Source organism: Rhagoletis pomonella, unplaced genomic scaffold, assembly GCF_013731165.1.
Source record: "Rhagoletis pomonella isolate Grant_MI unplaced genomic scaffold, Rhpom_1.0 Rhpom_scaffold_00034, whole genome shotgun sequence".
NCBI lineage: Eukaryota > Metazoa > Arthropoda > Insecta > Diptera > Tephritidae > Rhagoletis > Rhagoletis pomonella.
The window spans coordinates 108576-126409 of NW_023458588.1; the positions used below are offsets into that span (position 1 = coordinate 108576).

A 17834-nucleotide genomic window follows, 5' to 3' on the forward strand; every position below is an offset into this window, starting at 1 on the left:
GAGCTCGGCCAAAATGGCTTAGGCGGTTACAAAGCCAAAGTAGGAAATAATATATCAGATGGATTCTGGCAACGGTTCGGTCAAAAAATTACGTTACCTTAGCTATCGTTTCGTCTGGAATTGCTGCGACATTATTACCAGGTGGAAGCATTGCCAATTTAGCTCTTGCGCTGCCATTGAACATATAAATCATGGAAACTCCCACGTACAATATTTCCAGAGCATCCGGTATGTTAAAAGTATTACAAAAATTTTAACTCATTGCTTGGGATCTTGATCGATTGTTGCGAGATTCGCGTGGAAACGTTCAACCATTCCGGAATGCATTGATATTGCTCGCAGGAGATTTTACGCAAACATTGCCTGTAGTTTCTCGATTAACACTAGCGGACGAGATAGATGCTTGCCTGAAATAGTCAACATTGCGGCAAGACGAACATACATACATACACTGCTGCCGAAGTATTCTCGCGACAATTTCTAGGCATTGGGAACGGAAAACTGCTAGTCGTTGAGAGATTAAGATGAATTTTGTGGCCTGCTAGTTTTTATAACTTAGAAACATCGAAAGGAGAACTGATCGAAAGAATGTTTCTTTATTAAGAAAATTAATTAAAGGAATCACGATTGGCTAAGTGAACGGGCTATTCATGCTGGGAAGAATAAGGATGTCTATCAACTAAATAATAGTGGTATTGACAACAGTCGTTGCTTGAGCTGATCTGCTCTTTTACCAGACTACCAGACCACTTGCTCACTACGACCCCACATACGGAAATTGAAAATAGGTGTGACAATTATCGTGTTGCGGAATATTAAAACTTTGCAACGGCACGTGACTCGCATTTAAGATATTGATGAAAAAAGTATTGTAAGTAAAAATTTTAACGTGGCCTTTCAATGGTGAAGAATTCCCATGATTCCGACCGATACACCATTTCAATTTAAAAGATTGCAATTCCCAATTCGATTGACATTCGGAATCACAATCAATAATGCTCCAAGTCGAACTTTGGAGAAGTATGGTTTAGATTTAGATGCAGATATCCTTGATATCTATGCAGAGAATGGAAAAACAACAAATATTGTGTGCACACAAGTACTTATTACATAACCATACACATATGAAACGTATGCTTTGTTTCGTTAATAATTTATCGTCTATATAATAGGAATATGGCACAGCAAAGCGTGACTGGGTACAGCTAGTACATATGTACATAAATCTGTATATTAGACTACATCACAAAAAAAAAGTTGCAGTTTTTCCGCCGGGATTACAAAATTTATTATATTTGAAGACGTCCACCAAAATATTTCGGAAAAATATTAAGGTTTACGTGAGCTAGACCGATTTGAAAATACCTCCAAAAATGCAGTTTTTAATGAATAAAAATAGTTCCTTAAAGAACTTTTTGAAAAAAATCCCCTCATACGACAAAACAGATTAAGCTTAAAAAATCTGCATAAAAATATTTAAAAATCTTTTCAACAGAATCGTAATAATGAGATTTTTGATGCTGTTTTTTTAACTTTTTCAAAGATTTGTTTACCGAAAACTTGAATAACTGGACAAAAACTATTCCGATTTAGATTTATGAGGTATCAGTAGTGTTGCGCTCCCGCTTACCGTACAATGAAACTCCTTTAAAACGCCGGGTTACAGCTCCGGTTCCAACTGGGGCTCCGCTATGCACATGTATGTGTAGCAGCGCTACACATGGAGTTACAACACTCCGAGTTTCCACAGTAAAGAATTGGTTTAAATTTATAATAAAAATAGTGTACACACGCGAGTACTACTTTCGATTTCAAAAATAAAAATTCTTGTTTTAATTTTTACAAACGTTAATTATTTAAAACTTTATTAAATTTTATTGAACTTATTGACCGGTCAGGTTGAAAGGCGAGTATCGAGTCAAAAATGGCTTCTTGGAAGCCGAGCTACGATAAACCTTCTAGAATGAATGTGGATCGTAAGCTCGGCAGTGTTGACAACACACGCGATGTAATTTTATTGTTTTGGGCAACATAAGTGTTGCCATGTAAGATGTTACCACATCGCGTGTAGTGCCATTACACCAACCGCCTATGGGAAAAGAAGTTTTACAAGGTGATCAGACTTGTAAAATCTTCTTTCCACATAGTATGTCAATTTGCTTTGGAGGAACGAAAATGTTATATTAATTTTCTTTCCCCCTTTTATTCGTTCGTCCATAGGAATTTGGAAAGGCATACTCCATAACGTGCTAACTAAATATACATTATATAAAATTACTTAATGGTAATTAGTATTAGGCTAAACTAATTTGAATTGGAAAAAAATTAAATTAGTCTTATATTGAATACTTTTTTTGTTTTCAGAAATATTTAACTATACATTTTAAAGTTTAATTTGAAAGTATTTTATAGTACAATATTTGTTCATTAAAAATTTTGTAGTCTTAAGTAAGTGTAGTTTAAAGTATTTTAATTTAGTTATTACAATTTTATTTCTTATAAATAAACGAAAGTACATTTAAAGCACTTTTCTCTAGTATTTATAATATTGCGTTTATATAAATGAAGGGATTGTGTTCATTTAGTGAATAATTTCTATTTAGTGAATATTTCATTTTACACATTTTTTTTTTTTGTTTGCTTGACTTGAGAAATCCATATACATGTTGTTGTTATATGTTGAAATAATAATTGGTTGAGATGAAAGTTTCAACTAACTTTTTGAACTCTATTTTTGTGGATTGTTTTTACTTTATCTTTTTCTTTATCAAAAATTGTAATATTAACACCATCTACTTTAGTTACAACGTGAGGACCCTGATATATATTTTCATGTTTAATTCGGGGTTCTTTTTGTACTAGAACGAGATCGTTTTCTTTAATATCTACTGGACGAGAGTGTCTATCATACAAATTCTTGTTACGGATTTTATGTTTGATAATTAATTCTTTGGCTATTGCATGTGACTTTTGCATCCGGTACTTAACCTCTTTTGCATAATTCTCAATATTATAAATGGGATCAATTTTTTCCTTTTTCAATTCTTGCGGTAAAGTCGGTGTTTTTCCGAAAACTAGTTCGAATGGAGTAAATTTATTGTCAAAAACAGAATTTGGAGTAGTATTATGCAAAAAGGCGAAATACTTAAGATAAATGTCCCAGTCTGAAATAGTCTCAGTTAGGTATACACGTAAGTATTCACTGAAAATGCGATGATTTCGCTCAATAGTGCCCACTGTTTCGTGATGGTGTGCTGTCGAAAAGTTATGATCAATCTTTAAGAGTTTTGTTAGTTCAGAAAATATTTCGTTTTTATATTCCGTTCCTAAATCTGATCTGATTAAATTCATTATGCCGTATACTAGTATGTGACTTTCAAAAATAGCAGAGGCGATCGTTTTGGCACTTTTGTCTGGAACAGCAACGGTTACCAGATACTTTGTCAGATCACAAATCATAGTAACAGCGAACTTGTTACCACTTGTTGATTCTGGCAAAGGCCCTATTGTATCAATTACCACTATTTCAAAAGGTTTGATAGGTGTTGGCGTTAAAACAAGAGTTTCTTTTGTTTTTGGTTTTGGCTTGTTTAGTAAGCATTTCTCGCAATTCTTGACAAATTTTGATATGTCGCGGGTCATATTTTTCCAAAAATATTTTGTTCGGATTTTTGCATAAACTCTTTTGAGTCCACAATGTCCTCCACTTATTGGGTCGTTATGGTATATTGTCATAAGTTGGTGTTTCTTTTCGTCGTCGGTCACAGTTTCGACTGGATCCGTAAATATAATTTCTAAGTTCTTTAAAATTTTATTTCCGCGATCTTTTAAGTTCGTAATTGTAAAATATTTGAAAAATAAGTCATTTTTTGGCCATTCTAACGTCTTAATATTACAACTGTTGGCTTCGAATTCAAGCCGCGAAAGTAACTCATCGAAATTCGTTTTTTCGTTAACAATCGTAAAATTAAGTAACTCGAGTTTTTTGTGTTTTAAATGTGCACACACTTGAAAATTTGAAATTTTATTATTTTTATCAATATTATATCTGTTTTCACCCGGGGTATTTTCTTTAAGAAATCATATGAAAATTTGTCATAAACCTGTAATTTAATATTGTCATTGCATTCACTATCGTACTTTAATTGTGTTCTATTCATCATTGATCTTGTTTTTACCGCTAGTACTTGTTTAGTGGAGTCTTTTAGTTCGTCCATTGTAATCCGTGACAATGCGTCCGCTCCTACATTCGATTTTCCTTGTATATATTCAATTGTAAAGTCGTATTCTGACAGTTCTAAGCGTATTCTAGCAAGCTTTGACGACGGGTCCTTCATGTTAAAGAGATAAACTAAGGGTCGATGGTCAGATTTCACCGTAAAGTGAGCGCCGTAAACATACGGTCGAAACTGCTTGATCGCAAAATATATAGCTAAAAGTTCAAGTTCGATTATCGGTTTATTCTGTTCTGCTTTATTGAAAGATTTTGACGCGAAACATATCGGCAAACCATTTCCGTCATTGTTTTGGCTTAATATAGCACCGCACCCAGCTTTCGAGGCATCGACAGTAATAATAATTGTTTTGTGAAGTCTGGGTATTGTAGCAATTTGGGGGAATTAACGCTGATTTTAACGATTCAAAAGCATTGTCGCACGCACTGTCCCAAGTAAACTCAACTTTTTTCCTGCCTAATTTATTTAAAGACGCTGCCAGAGACGCAAAATTTTGTATAAACCGCCTGTAATAATTAGCAAACGCGACGAAACGTCGAACCGCATCTTTATCAGTCGGTTTTGTATATTTTTTAACAGCGTCTATTTTGGTGTCGTCTGGCAACAGACCTTTGGCTGAACATTTATGGCCTAGGAATGTAACTTCCGGCCGAGGGAAATTGCATTTATTAGGGTTGAGTTTTAGGTTGAAGTTTCAACAAGTCTCAAAAACTTTCGCTAAATTTTTCATGTGATGTGCTTCACTACATCCAATAACGATTATATCGTCAACGTAAAGAAATGCCACATTAGGCGGAATACCGGAAAAAGCAATTGTCATCTTACGCGAAAATGAATTTGGTGCTACATTTAACCCAAACGGTAATACTTTCCATCTGAATGCTCTTCGTCCGTACTGAAGGAGGTAACGGCACGTGAATCAATATGTAAAGGGATTTGATGAAACCCTGAAAAAAGGTCTAAGGTTGAGAAATATTTCCCCCGTCCGAGGTTATCTAAAATGTCGTCAACTCGAGCGAGAGGGAACTTATCGGCAATCAATTTTTTGTTAACAGCGCGAAAATCTACGCACATACGGTATGCTTTTTTACCATTAGTATCTTTTTTTGGAACGACAATAAAAGGACTATTATAATTCGAATAACTTTCTTCGAGTAATTCATTTTCTAATAACTTGTTAACTTGGCGATTTATTTCTTCACGCTGGGAATATGGTAATCGGTAATTTTTAATGTAAACTGGGTTATTGTCTGTCAAACGTAGTTTTTGTTCGTAAAAGTTATTTAACGTCATTTTGTCGTCGGGAAGTGCAAATATGTCTGCGTAATCTACGCACAAGTTAAGTAATTTGCTTTCAGCGTAACTAGGAATTTGTTTTTCCAAAACAATTATCAGTTCTTTTGTCCGGTTGTCATCGTTTCTTGTCTTATTTATAGAATAAACATTGAAATTAGAAAGTTTTTCAGTCCGGATGTTACAGTTCTTTACGTATTTTATACCGTTTGTGGTATTTATGACTTTGACGATTGGGTTGCTTGTACTAATTATACATCGTGCTGTGAATACTCCGCTATCGATTTCTTGTGATTCCACAAAAAGTGGTTCTGGTGAACTTCCTAAATTAAAAAGACGAAAAACTTCGCATCTGGGTGGAATTACGCAGGTATCGCTTTCAGTTCCGTGAAGAATCGGAATCGCGACTTTTTTGTTACCTACCCAGAAGGAAATGCAATTGCTTGCGTAGCTGATAACGCATTTATTGAATTTTAAAAAGTCTTTACCCAATATGCCGTCTGCTGGAATATTAAAGTAGTCGTTAACCACATGTAATGTATGTTTTATAAAAAAGTCCGAAAAAGTCAAATTTGTCGTTATTTTACCCAGAGTAGCAACAGTATTAGAAGTAACGCCCGTTATGCGGATTATAACATTCGTATCGAATGGAAAATTTTTGCAAAAAGTTGAAATTTTTATTAAGGAGATGTCGGCTTGTGTGTCGACCAAAAATGTACATAATTTATTAGACCCGGAAACTTTTGCTATAGAAAAATCATTTAGTTGTTTAACTCCTGCTCCCCCAGTGTTCGCTCCTGAGGGGCTTGAGCGTTTAAAGCACGGACATTTGCATTTCTACTCCTACCGTTTGCTGTTCGTGCATTATTGTTCCTATTAGTGTTGTTGTTAGAATTAACCCGTGAACCATTATTGTTATTGTGATAGCGGTTTCCATTAGCGGATCGATATCTTTGACTACTATAACTAATAAATTTATTATTATTAGACGAAGAAAATGACCTATTATTCCCATAACCAGTAAAATTGCGAGTTGGGTTAGTCCCACGATAGCCACCACGTGAATTTCTAAACGTGTTGATACCACTTAAGGCTATCAAAAAAAAAAAAATGGAGGTACATGTACGTACATAAGTACAACCTCGTTTAAATATCAATTCAAATTCAATTTTTATGTTTTGTGGCTTTCTGTTCTTATGCCGTTATGCATACATATGTACATATATAATGGTGGTGGCGTGGCTTGATATTAATATCATTAACAATTGTTAGCCGTTATACATACATACCTACGTGTATGTATGTAGATAGCGGTTGGTGGCGCGGCTGTACCCGAAAACCGTACAAAATGCTGGAACTTTCTTTAAAAATTTGCTGGTTACGTAAAAATGTGCTGTACATCTCGCACAATGCTGGAACTTTCTTAAAATGTGCCGTTTGCATAGAATTTATGCTGTACCTCGCGCAAAATGCTGTACGGTGCGTACCATACTCCACCGTTTAATGTAAAAATGATGTTAGGGTTTTTTTCCACCAACCGGAGCCACCACCAGCAACTTTACAGTGCTTTTAGCACTTTTTCATTTTGGAGCAGATTACGTGACTCTGCATCACGGTCGCCATGTTGCGCTCCCGCTTACCGTACAATGAAACTCCTTTAAAACGCCGGGTTACAGCTCCGGTTCCAACTGGGGCTCCGCTATGCACATGTATGGGTAGCAGCGCTACACATGGAGTTACAACACTCCGAGTTTGCACAGTAAAGAGATGGCTTAAATTTATAATACAAATAGTGTACACACGCGAGTACTACTTTCGATTTTAAAAATAAAAATACATAAGTGTTGCCATGTAAGCTGTTACCACATCGCGTGTAGTGCCATTACAGTAGAAAGGTATTTTCCCACTATTTTTATTAATGTGCTAAAAAAAATCATTCACCTCCCTTTTTTGAAATACCGACATATTTTTAGTTCACTTGGAATGACGTCCCTTCATATTACATTTCTCTTTCATCCTTCGAATGAGTTAATTAGAAAAAGAAATAAAGAGGGTGACAAAATACCTTTGCAATGATACCTCACAAGTCTAAATCGTAATAAATAGTTATGGTTCAGTTAGTAAATTTTTTCTTTTACCAATCTTTGAAAAAATTAAAAAACAGCATCAAAAATCTCATTACTACGGGTTGTAGGTGTTTTTTTTTGTGAACGTCTAGCCTGTGCGATAGTAAATTTTACACACAAAAATCAATATATTCGCGAACCCACGGGCCAAATATAGTAAAATTGCCTTTTTAGTTTTTCACGTCAGTAATTCAAAAATGATTTCAAAAATTCAGTGAAATTTCCTTAGAGTAGAAGTATGGGTTCCAAATTAAAGAGGAAATTCTGTGGAATTTGTGGGGGTTAAATTTTTCGGTGCATAAGGACTGGTAAGTATTGAAAACGTCATTTTAAAATTTTATCCCTGAAATTTCGCAATATTTGTTTTTGAAAAAATTATGTGTTAAGGACTTATATAAACTCGGTAACATCGTCGAGTTTGGTCGTTCTAACTTTATCAGCTAAAAAAATTACCTATTTGTCCTTGTGAATCCAACAAATTTTATTTTTATTTTTTTAAATCTAAAGAAATTTACCCTTTCATTTCATATGTTTGAAATTACAAAGTTCTTTAAAATAAAGCCTGACGTCAGGGAGAAAAATAAAAATGCCACTTTAAATAATAAACTAGCCCATTTATTTATTATTTGTTTTATGGTGGGAGAGCTTCTCAAACAATATAGAAGCATTTTTTTCGATTTAAGTTGTTGAAAAGTAATGAACATCTAAGTCCCGGGACTAATCGTGGGATCTGGGGTTGTGAGAACGACATCCCGAAAATCTCGGGATCGTAAAAAACGAAAAGTTAACATCTCTAGTGCATACCGTTATGTATAATGTGCATGCCCAATTAAATATATAAAAAATTCATACAGTGGTCAAAAAATTATAGCCGAACCACTTTTTGCCAAGTTTTAACGTATTATTTTTTTGTCATTTTGTGCAATATTAAAAAAAAAACTTCGACAAACTTTCGTACAAATTTCGAGCTTTTTTAAAAATTCTAAAAAATCAACCGCGTTGTTAGCCATTTGAAACTTGTACTTTATTCTACTAGAATTCAATGGCCTACAAAACTGCATACTCAGAATCTAATTAAAAACTCCAAATTTTTACGAAAATTCGTTGCACATTTGTGCATTTTTATATTGGGCTATCGGTACAAAATAAAATAATTGGGACACATTTTTTTATAGTCACAAGTTTGGTACAATACAGCAATCTTGTATTGAAAAATATGAACAAATTATTTTTCGTGACTGGGATAAAGAAAAATGTTTGTGTATTCACACAACCGGGATACGATTTGCCCCGAATTTCGGCGAATTCCCAATCGTTTTAAACTGCCTTTAAGTTTGTATTAATACGGATATTGTTAAGGAATGAACTATAAACAACTAACCAAAATTAAATAACATCAAAAATAATATTTTAAAACTTGTCAAAATTTGGTGCGGCTATAATTTTTCCGACTATCGTACATAAGTTGACTATGATTACTCGGCCGTGCTATCATAGTAGAACAACGCCACTAATACATACTTGACTTACAAAAAGAAAACCTGCAGTCTAATGTACATAAATATATACACATGTATTGATTTACGTATTAAATAATTTGTTTGTCACTTGTTTTCTATTCAACATTTCTGTGAATTTTGGACATTCCCAAGATGGCCAAACGCTGCCAATTAATCGCAGACAGCGTGCCTACAACAATGGTACTCTCATTATAGAGCAACTTCAGCGACTAGAGGACGCGGGCACTTACACTTGCATGGCACAAAACAAACAGAAACAAACGTCGCGACGCAATGTGGAGATCCAAGTACTAGGTAAGAATATTGCATACATATCCCCAATTGTGTACACTTGGCCTAAAGCCAGTGTTGTCACTTCAGAAACCAAATTAGTGGTAGATTACACATTGCTACAAAAAAGTATATAGTAGAAATACCTGGGAAGTTATGTATATGTTCTGGTAAGTCTTTTCGAGTAAAACCAGAATCGAAATATGAAATTTGCCAAACATCCCCAAAATCTCGATTTACCGTTAAAAAATCGGTTTTTCGTACTTTTACGCACTTATAAGCCTGTAACTTAGTTCATTACGAATCGAGTTTTGGTTTATTGAGGTGAAAAAAGTAAAAAAAATGTGTTTTCTGGGTAAATACACACAGATCTCTTAAGGTTTCTTTATTCACATATATATCGTTCGAAAGGCCCAAGTTTCTTCTTTTTAAACCCGGCAATAAATTGAAACTCGGTTCGTAATGAACTAAGTTACAGGCATGAAAGTGCGCAAAAGTACGAAAAACCGGGTTTTAACGGTAAATCAAGATTTTGGGGGTGTTTGGCATATTTCATATTTTGATTCTTGTTTTACTCGAAAAGAAAATATACACAACTTCACAGGTATTTTTTAGTGTCGCACAGTGTTATTAATAACAAGTAAGAAAGTCTCAGTTCGGGTGGAGCCGAACATTAAATACCCGGCGCAAGTATTAACTATATGTTTTTTCACCTTTCCGAAAGCTACCGCTAGATGTTAAGCCGGGGTGTATCAATTTTGAGTAAATTAGCGACCTTAAATTTCGAAATATTGAAGTTTCAAGCAGTTCTGAAATTTACCGTTATATGAAAAGCGGCCTCAATTTTAGTCCGATTTCAATAATTTTCAACGTTTTGCTTTTATGCGACAAGCACAATAACCATGCTGAGTTTGGTACAAATTGGTAGAACACTTACCGAGATACATATATGTGATCATAAGTGGGCGATGCCATGCCCATTTTCCAAAAGTTTATCATAACCGTATTTCTTGGTAAAGAATTGTTGCAAGCGTCAATTTTGAATAAATTAGCTTCAATATTTACTGATTTATCGAAGATTTTGTATTTCTCTAAATTACCGTTATATGGGATGTGGGCGTGGTTATTGTCAAATGTTTCAAATTTTCGGCCATTTAGTATGCTGTACCAAGACCAACAAATGTGCCAAGTTTGGAAGAAATTGGTGTAGCGGTTACCAAGATACACACATGTAACCATAAGTGGGCGTGGCTACGCCCATTTTCCAAAAATTTATAATATTCTTATTTTTTGTCTAAAAATTCTTGTAAATATTAATTTTGAGTGAATTATCTTCAGTAGTTACTAAAATATCGCAGTTTTCGTATTTCTGGAAATTACCGTTATATGGGAAGTGGGCGTGGTTATAGTCCGATTTCGCCCATTTTCAATACCAACCTACCTTGGATTAAGGGAAACCTAGATGCCAAATTTCAGTCGGCCGCTGTGGTGTAGTGGTAAGCAGTGCGCGCTTCCACTCCACAATGCCTGGGTTCAAACCCTGGTCAAAGCAACATCGCAAAAATATAGAAAGGTTTTTTCTTAACAGCGGTCGTCCCTCGGCAGGCAATGGCAAACCTCCGAGTGTATTTCTGCCATGAAAAACAGCTTCTCATAAAAATACAATCGCCGTTCGGAGTCGGCGTAAAACTGTAGGTCCCTCCGCTTTGTGTGACAACATCAAGGCGCACGCCACAAATCGGAGGAGAAGCTTGGCCAAACACTAACATATGTGTAAGCGCCAATCTATTTTATTTATTTTTAGATGCCAAATTTCGTTGAGATATCTCAATTTTTGCTCGCGTTATCGTGTACACGGACGGACGGACAGACGGCCAGACGGACGGACAGACAGACATGGCTTAATCGATTTCGCTATTCATTCTGAGCATTTATGTATACACTTGTCTATATCTATCTCGTTTCGTTTTGGCTGTTACAAACAACCGTTATGTGAACAAAATTAATATACCCTTGTGCACAAGTGCGCTCGGGTATAAAAACAGTGGTAGATCCCTAACAAGGTGTGTTAGAATATTTGTAAACTTTTTATTCGTCGAATTACACTGTAGTAACCATAGGTCCTTTCAATAACTTTTCCAGTAAGTACTTGCGGCGAGAGTGTAAAAAAAAAATAGAGAGCAAGACAAAATTATCAGAAAAAGTTATTGAACGCAAAACTAATAAAAACTTGCTACTTAGGCCATTTTGACACTTTCTGACGGTTAAGTTTTGGCGCGTAATTTTCTTTTTAATTTTTAATAGTTCCCATCGTCATAAAAATAAAAAAATATACAATAGATTTAAATCTTTCATCCATATTTTCATTTCACTAATTATGTTTCATCAAATCTTCCTCTTAAACAGTTTGTTTCCATTTGATTTTGAAACATAACCTTACTTTTTGACTCCTGCAAAAATTTGCAGTTCTCTCGGGCTGTTACACTCTCGAATTCGCTCTCTCTTGTAAATATTTTGGGTTATTGAATGCATTTCCAGTAAAAACTTGCAAATTCCAGTGACAATTTGTAACAATTTTTTGATATTGGATGGACCTCATATATGTAATACATACCTCACGAAAAATGTCAACTTTTTGAGGTACTTAGGCGGGTTGGATACTTAAAAGAACCCGCTTAATTACCTCGACGCGGGTACTTAAGCGAACATTATTGATGTAGTTACATCTTTTTGTTAACTTACATAAATATGTAAATCCTTAAATAACATATGGACATTTAAGGAAGTATACGGAGTTTAAACCAAGACCGTAGCATTATTTAAGATTTTTCAATAAAAATACAGTTCATTCCCTAACAAATACCATATAAACCTAAGCTTAAGATTTTATACAACACTTAAAGAAAAAATTCACCCAAAATTTTAAATTTTTTTCTCTGAAGTGTTTTTTGATAGTACAGTTTTATAGCCCATTAAATTTTAGTGTAACAATGTGCTAGTTTCAAGTGGCTAAAAATTACCTTTGATTTTTATAATTCTTTTTCCGAAGGTGTGTAACGCTGCCACTGAATTTCAGATTTTTTAAATATTTAAAAGAATTTTAAAAGAGCACTTAAAATGGGAGTGCAATGGGGTATAGTTGTTGCGCTGGGTATGCATTTGCAGTTGCATGGCTATACTCAATCCCGACTCTTGCATCCTCGTTCACGCACTGTGGGCAACGTGAGCAACCCATGTGCGAGTTGCGGTAACCAATCCGAGTGGAGCCTTGGGTAACGGCAGAAAGAGAGGGAGCTTCGGTGGGGCCACTCCGAATTATTCGGTTTAAGGGCTCACTGAAGTCTGCAGCGTCTGTTCACCAGTAGGTGCGGCTGCAAGCGGGTGTCTGCTTGGAGCAAGCGGCTCGCTATATAAACGTGTAGTTGGTTGCGAAACCACCCCCGTCCCAGCAATGGGTTGTGCGCTGGGCTTGGGACCCGCCACGTAAAAACCACTTCCAGTGAAGAAGCAAGACAAAGCCTCGGATGAGACCCCCCCTTATGATGACGACCACGGCAAACGTTTAAAGGACTACGATTTGAGGGTATGCACTTGGAATGTCCGGACCCTTCACGGGGAAGGTGCCTCTGCCCGGCTGGTTGATATCCTCGTAAGGACAAAAGCTGACATCACCGCCATCCAATAAATGCGTTGGACGTGGCAAGGCAAGTAATGTCTGGGGCCTTGCGACGTCTACTACAGCTGCCATGTAAAGGAGCGCAAATTCGGAGTTGGATTTGTGGTGGGAGAGAGACTCCGTCGCCGAGTACTGTCGTTCACCCCTGTGGACGAGCGTCTAACCACAATCCGCATCAAAGAGAGATTCTTCAATATCTCGCTTTTCTGCGCCCATGCCCCGACGGAAAAGAAGGATGGGGTATCCACGGATCTCTTCTATGAGCGCTTGGAGCGCACGTACGAGCGCTGCCCCCGTCATAATATCAAAATAGTGCTTGGCGACTTCAATGCCAGGGTGGGCAAGGATGGATCTTTGGCATAAAAAGATCCATAAAGCTACGTGGCTGTCTCCGGATGGAAAAACGAGAAACCAAATCGACCATATTGCGATAGACGGAAGGCACGCTTCCAGTGTTTTACGCACACTCCGAGGCCCAAACATCGGCTCGGACCACTATCTTGTTGCAGCCAAGATACGCACCCGCCTCTGTGCAGCAAAATATGTGCGCCCAATATGCAAGGAAAGCTTAACGTCGAAAAGCTGCAATCACAACAGACAGCCAGCGCTTTCGCTACTCGACTCTCACACCTGCTCTCAGTGCGAAGAGCTTGAAATGCTCCGACAGGAAGAATGTTAGGCGACTTACGGAAGGTTTAAAGACCGGGGCGTACTCCTGTAAAAACAATAATGGCGACCTTGTAACTGATGTCCAGAGAGTACTTAAATTATGGAGGGACCACTTTTCCGCCCTACTAAATGGTAGCAGCACGGAAAGTTGCGGAGAAGAAGAATACGAGCCCGCAGTCGATGATGACGGAGTCGACGTTCCACCGCCTGACTATGACGTGGTACGCATAGCAATAACGAGGCTGAAAAACAACAAAGCCGCTGGAGCTGACAGCCTGCCAGCTGAGCTATTCAAGTACGGCGGCAAGGAGTTACAATCCACAAGAAAGGTGACCCCGCCATTCGCGCCAACTTCCGCTGGATCAGCCTTCTAAGCATAGGTTACAAGGTCTTATCGAGCGTTTTGTGTGAAAGACTGAAGACCACCGTCAATGAACTGATTGGGCCTTATCAGTGTGGCTTTAGACCTGGAAAATCCACCATAGACCAGGTATTCACAATACGCCAAATCTTGGAAAAGTCCCGCGAAAAAAGGATCGACACTAACCACCTATTTGTCGACTTTACAGCCGCTTTTGACAGCACTAAAAGGAGTTGCCTATACGCCGCTATGTCTGAATTTGGCATCCCCTCAAAACTCATACGGCTGTGTAAAATGACGTTGAGCAATACCACCAGCTCCGACAGAATTGGGAAAGACCTCTCCGAGCCCTTCGCCACAAAACGGGGTTTCAGACAGGGCGACTCCCTTTCATGTGACTTCTTTAATCTGATGTTGGAGAAGATAATAAGAGCTGCAGAACTGAACCGCTCAGGAAAAATTTACTACAAGAGCATGCAATTTCTGGCGTATGCCTATGACATCGACATCATCGGTAACAAAATCTGCGAAGTCTGTTCTGCCTTTTCCAAGTTCGAGAATGAGAGTGATCGAGGACAAGACGACCATGCCTGTGCTGGTATATGGCGCAGAAGCAGGGACAATGACAACATCCGATGTGGCGGCTCTTGGAGTGTTTGAGAGAAAGATTTTGCGGAAGATTTACGGGCCTTTACGCGTTGGCGACGTCGCAGATGATGGAGCGATGAGCTGTATGAGCTTTACGATATGGTCATAGTGCAGCGAATTAAAATACAGCGGCTCCGCTGGCTTCGTCATATCTTTCGAATGGACACCGACGCTCCAGATCTGTAAGTATTCAATTCGGAACCCGCTGGTGGTAGCAGAGGAAGAGGGAGGCCCCCACTGTGATGGAAAGATCAGGTGGAGAACGACTTGGCTTCACTTGGCGTTTCCAATTGGCGTCAGTTGGCACAGAGGAGAAACGACTGGCGTGCTTTACTGAACTCGGTAAAAATCGCTTAGGCTGTTACAGCGCCAAAAAAGAAGAAGAAGAAGACTTAAAAGGGGAAAATTATAGGTAAAGTGGTAAATGGGTTACGAAAAATTTAGGTCGCCTAAGTACCCTTCGGTAAATAAGCGGGGAGGTATTTAAGAGAGGGATTTTCTTCAGATTACATTCAAAAATTCATATTGCCCAAAAATGCTGGTTACTTAAGCGGGTTAGGTACTTAAGCGGGGGGTACTTAAGCGGGTTTCACTATACTTCTATATTGCTAGTACAATATGATCGCAATGTGTTTTTAATTTGGAATAAAAGATTGAAGCGCCATATCAAAACAGGGACGGTACAGGGAATTAAACAAACAAGCAAACGTTTTACGGTCTCATGTTTCCTTTAAACCGCATACATATCGAGCCCTAACCGTGAAAATAACGTAAGCGAGTTTTTTTATTTATTTAATGCACAAATGCCCTTTGAGCATCTTCGCCTTTTCATTGCCAATTTCTCTTTTCGGGTTCGATTCTTAAATAAAGGCAAACGGTGAGAAAATTTTGTGTCCGTTACTTAAAATGTCACACTTTTGTAAAGCAAAAAACGCACATAATCTGCCCTTTGAAGCTTTGTCAGAGGAGATTGTTACCCCGAAAATCAGATGGTTGCTTAAAACGATAATATTATGAAATGCGTGAACTGTACAAGGAGAAGAAGGCAAAGAAATACCCCTTTACAGGGTTGAGTATAAAATCAAACACCTTTTGCGCTGTGAAAGGGCAACATTTTTTGGAAGAAACGAAATCACTGAAAATAATATCACAATTTAAACACACTGAAAATTCATTGCACTCGTTCAACTTTTGTTTCCTGTGGAAATGTATCACCAGGAAAATCGACTCGTGTAAATGCAGCTTTAGACTGGTTTTCACTATGTCATATTAGGTCCATTCCTCATCTTTTCGGACTAAAATCTGAAAAGTGTGAAAATGCAAGAGCGTAAGCAAAATGCACTCACTAAAAGAGAATAACAGGAAAAAGTAAAGGAACGCAAAAAAGCAAATTTTTAGTCCAAAAATGGCAACAACAAAACTAACGTCAAATAAGAATAGAAATGTATGTACAAAACACATTCACGCAAGCACAATAAACGCTTAGGGCCGGTTACTCAATGTCTGGTTAACACTTATATCTGGTTAAACATTTTTATAGACGTCACCGACTCCCTGTTATATGAATGGATCGAATATGTCGATAACAATGTTTAACCGGAGATAAGTGTTAACCAAACAATGAGTAACCGGCCCTTACTATATCAATTATTTTTTGCCTCTTTCCACTTTCAATTCACTTCTTTTAACTTTTTAGATTATTCTCACTTTTGGTGTATTCTTTAATTTCCGTTAATTTAAATTCAGTTGAGTTTGACACTTTTCAAGATTTTGCCAGCAAAAATTCTTCCGACTAAATCTGACTACTTCGGACTCAAGAGAGTCACTCTCACTGAGTGTTGCTCTTTCTGCTTTCTGCTGTCATTTTCGAGTTAAGGAACGTTTTTGGACTAAATCTGACTACCTCTGACTTTTTCTGACTGTTTCTGCGAGATAAGGAACGCAACTATTTTGTTAACAAATTTTGGCAACATATTTTGGCACAACTTTACCAATAGCAGACAGATAGTCAATTAAACAGCACATGTACACGGCCTATTCTGATCTAAGTCAATCGATAAACCGATTTTTAGTTCCATTTGATAACGTGTTTTCATTTATTTGACGACAAATGCCACTGAATTTGATTTATGAAAGCCAGCATTTATCCTTCATTTACGCAATAGAAATTTCGAAATGCTTGGCAGCACCTTCAGCTCTTGAACTAACACAATATTCTGACTTTTAAATTCATATTCAGGAGAAAATTTGCTGTTCAACTTTTATGCATTAGGTTAATAACTTTAGTTCAGTAAAATTGTGGTAGATTTTTTAAAAATGTGGGAGAAGTAAAAAATGACTGAAAATGTGGTAGTTCTACCACAATTGTGGTAAAGTTTCAGCACTGCTTAAAGCTCTGTCGCTTAAATGAGACTAAATGTGACGTGTTTTTTGGGACAAATAGGAAAGCTTTACAACTATCCGGCTAACCAAAAAAACAAATGTTAACTGAATATCCGTACTAATCGGATTTTATCCGAACACACGAATATTCGAGCCCGTATCCGAATATACGGATAATCCCAGGCTTAGTTCGTAGTTGATGGGACAAGAACTGGCCGTTGCACACTTTTAGACAGTTACCTCAATAGCGATCCATGAATCATCTAATTTTAACCAGTCACCATGTTTATACCGCCACATGATGCGCTTTGACTCAGTTCGCTATTACTCCAAATGGATACATAACCCTAATTCAAATACGCTTTGAAATTGAAAAGTGTATTTGTTTTTAAATCGGTTTCTTATTTCTCACATTGCACAGTGTTTTGACTATACGGAGGTGGAAATAATAGATAGCCTAAGGGCCTGATTATGCATACTTCGCATAACCTCGCACAACCATTTGTACCAGTGCACTAAAAGTGTAACTTAAGAAAATGTGAAGCAAAATCTAAACTCAACAGATCGCTAAGTTTTTCAAAGTTCTGCTAATTTCTGGGTAATGGAATACATACAAAATACATACAAAGTACATACGAAATTACAGTTAGAAGT

The 17834-nt window shown here is 37.1% G+C and overlaps 1 protein-coding gene across 1 annotated transcript in view; it reads left to right on the forward strand.

The window, feature by feature from the left end:
- The window catches only part of LOC118749696 (Down syndrome cell adhesion molecule-like protein Dscam2), a gene marked incomplete at its 3' end in the record, with an annotated part of 267478 nt that overhangs the window by 72400 nt on the left and 177244 nt on the right, over positions 1-17834 (forward strand). The window contains 1 exon segment of the mRNA XM_036484490.1: positions 9307-9468. Within this exon segment, the coding sequence (XP_036340383.1) occupies positions 9307-9468 (162 nt within the window).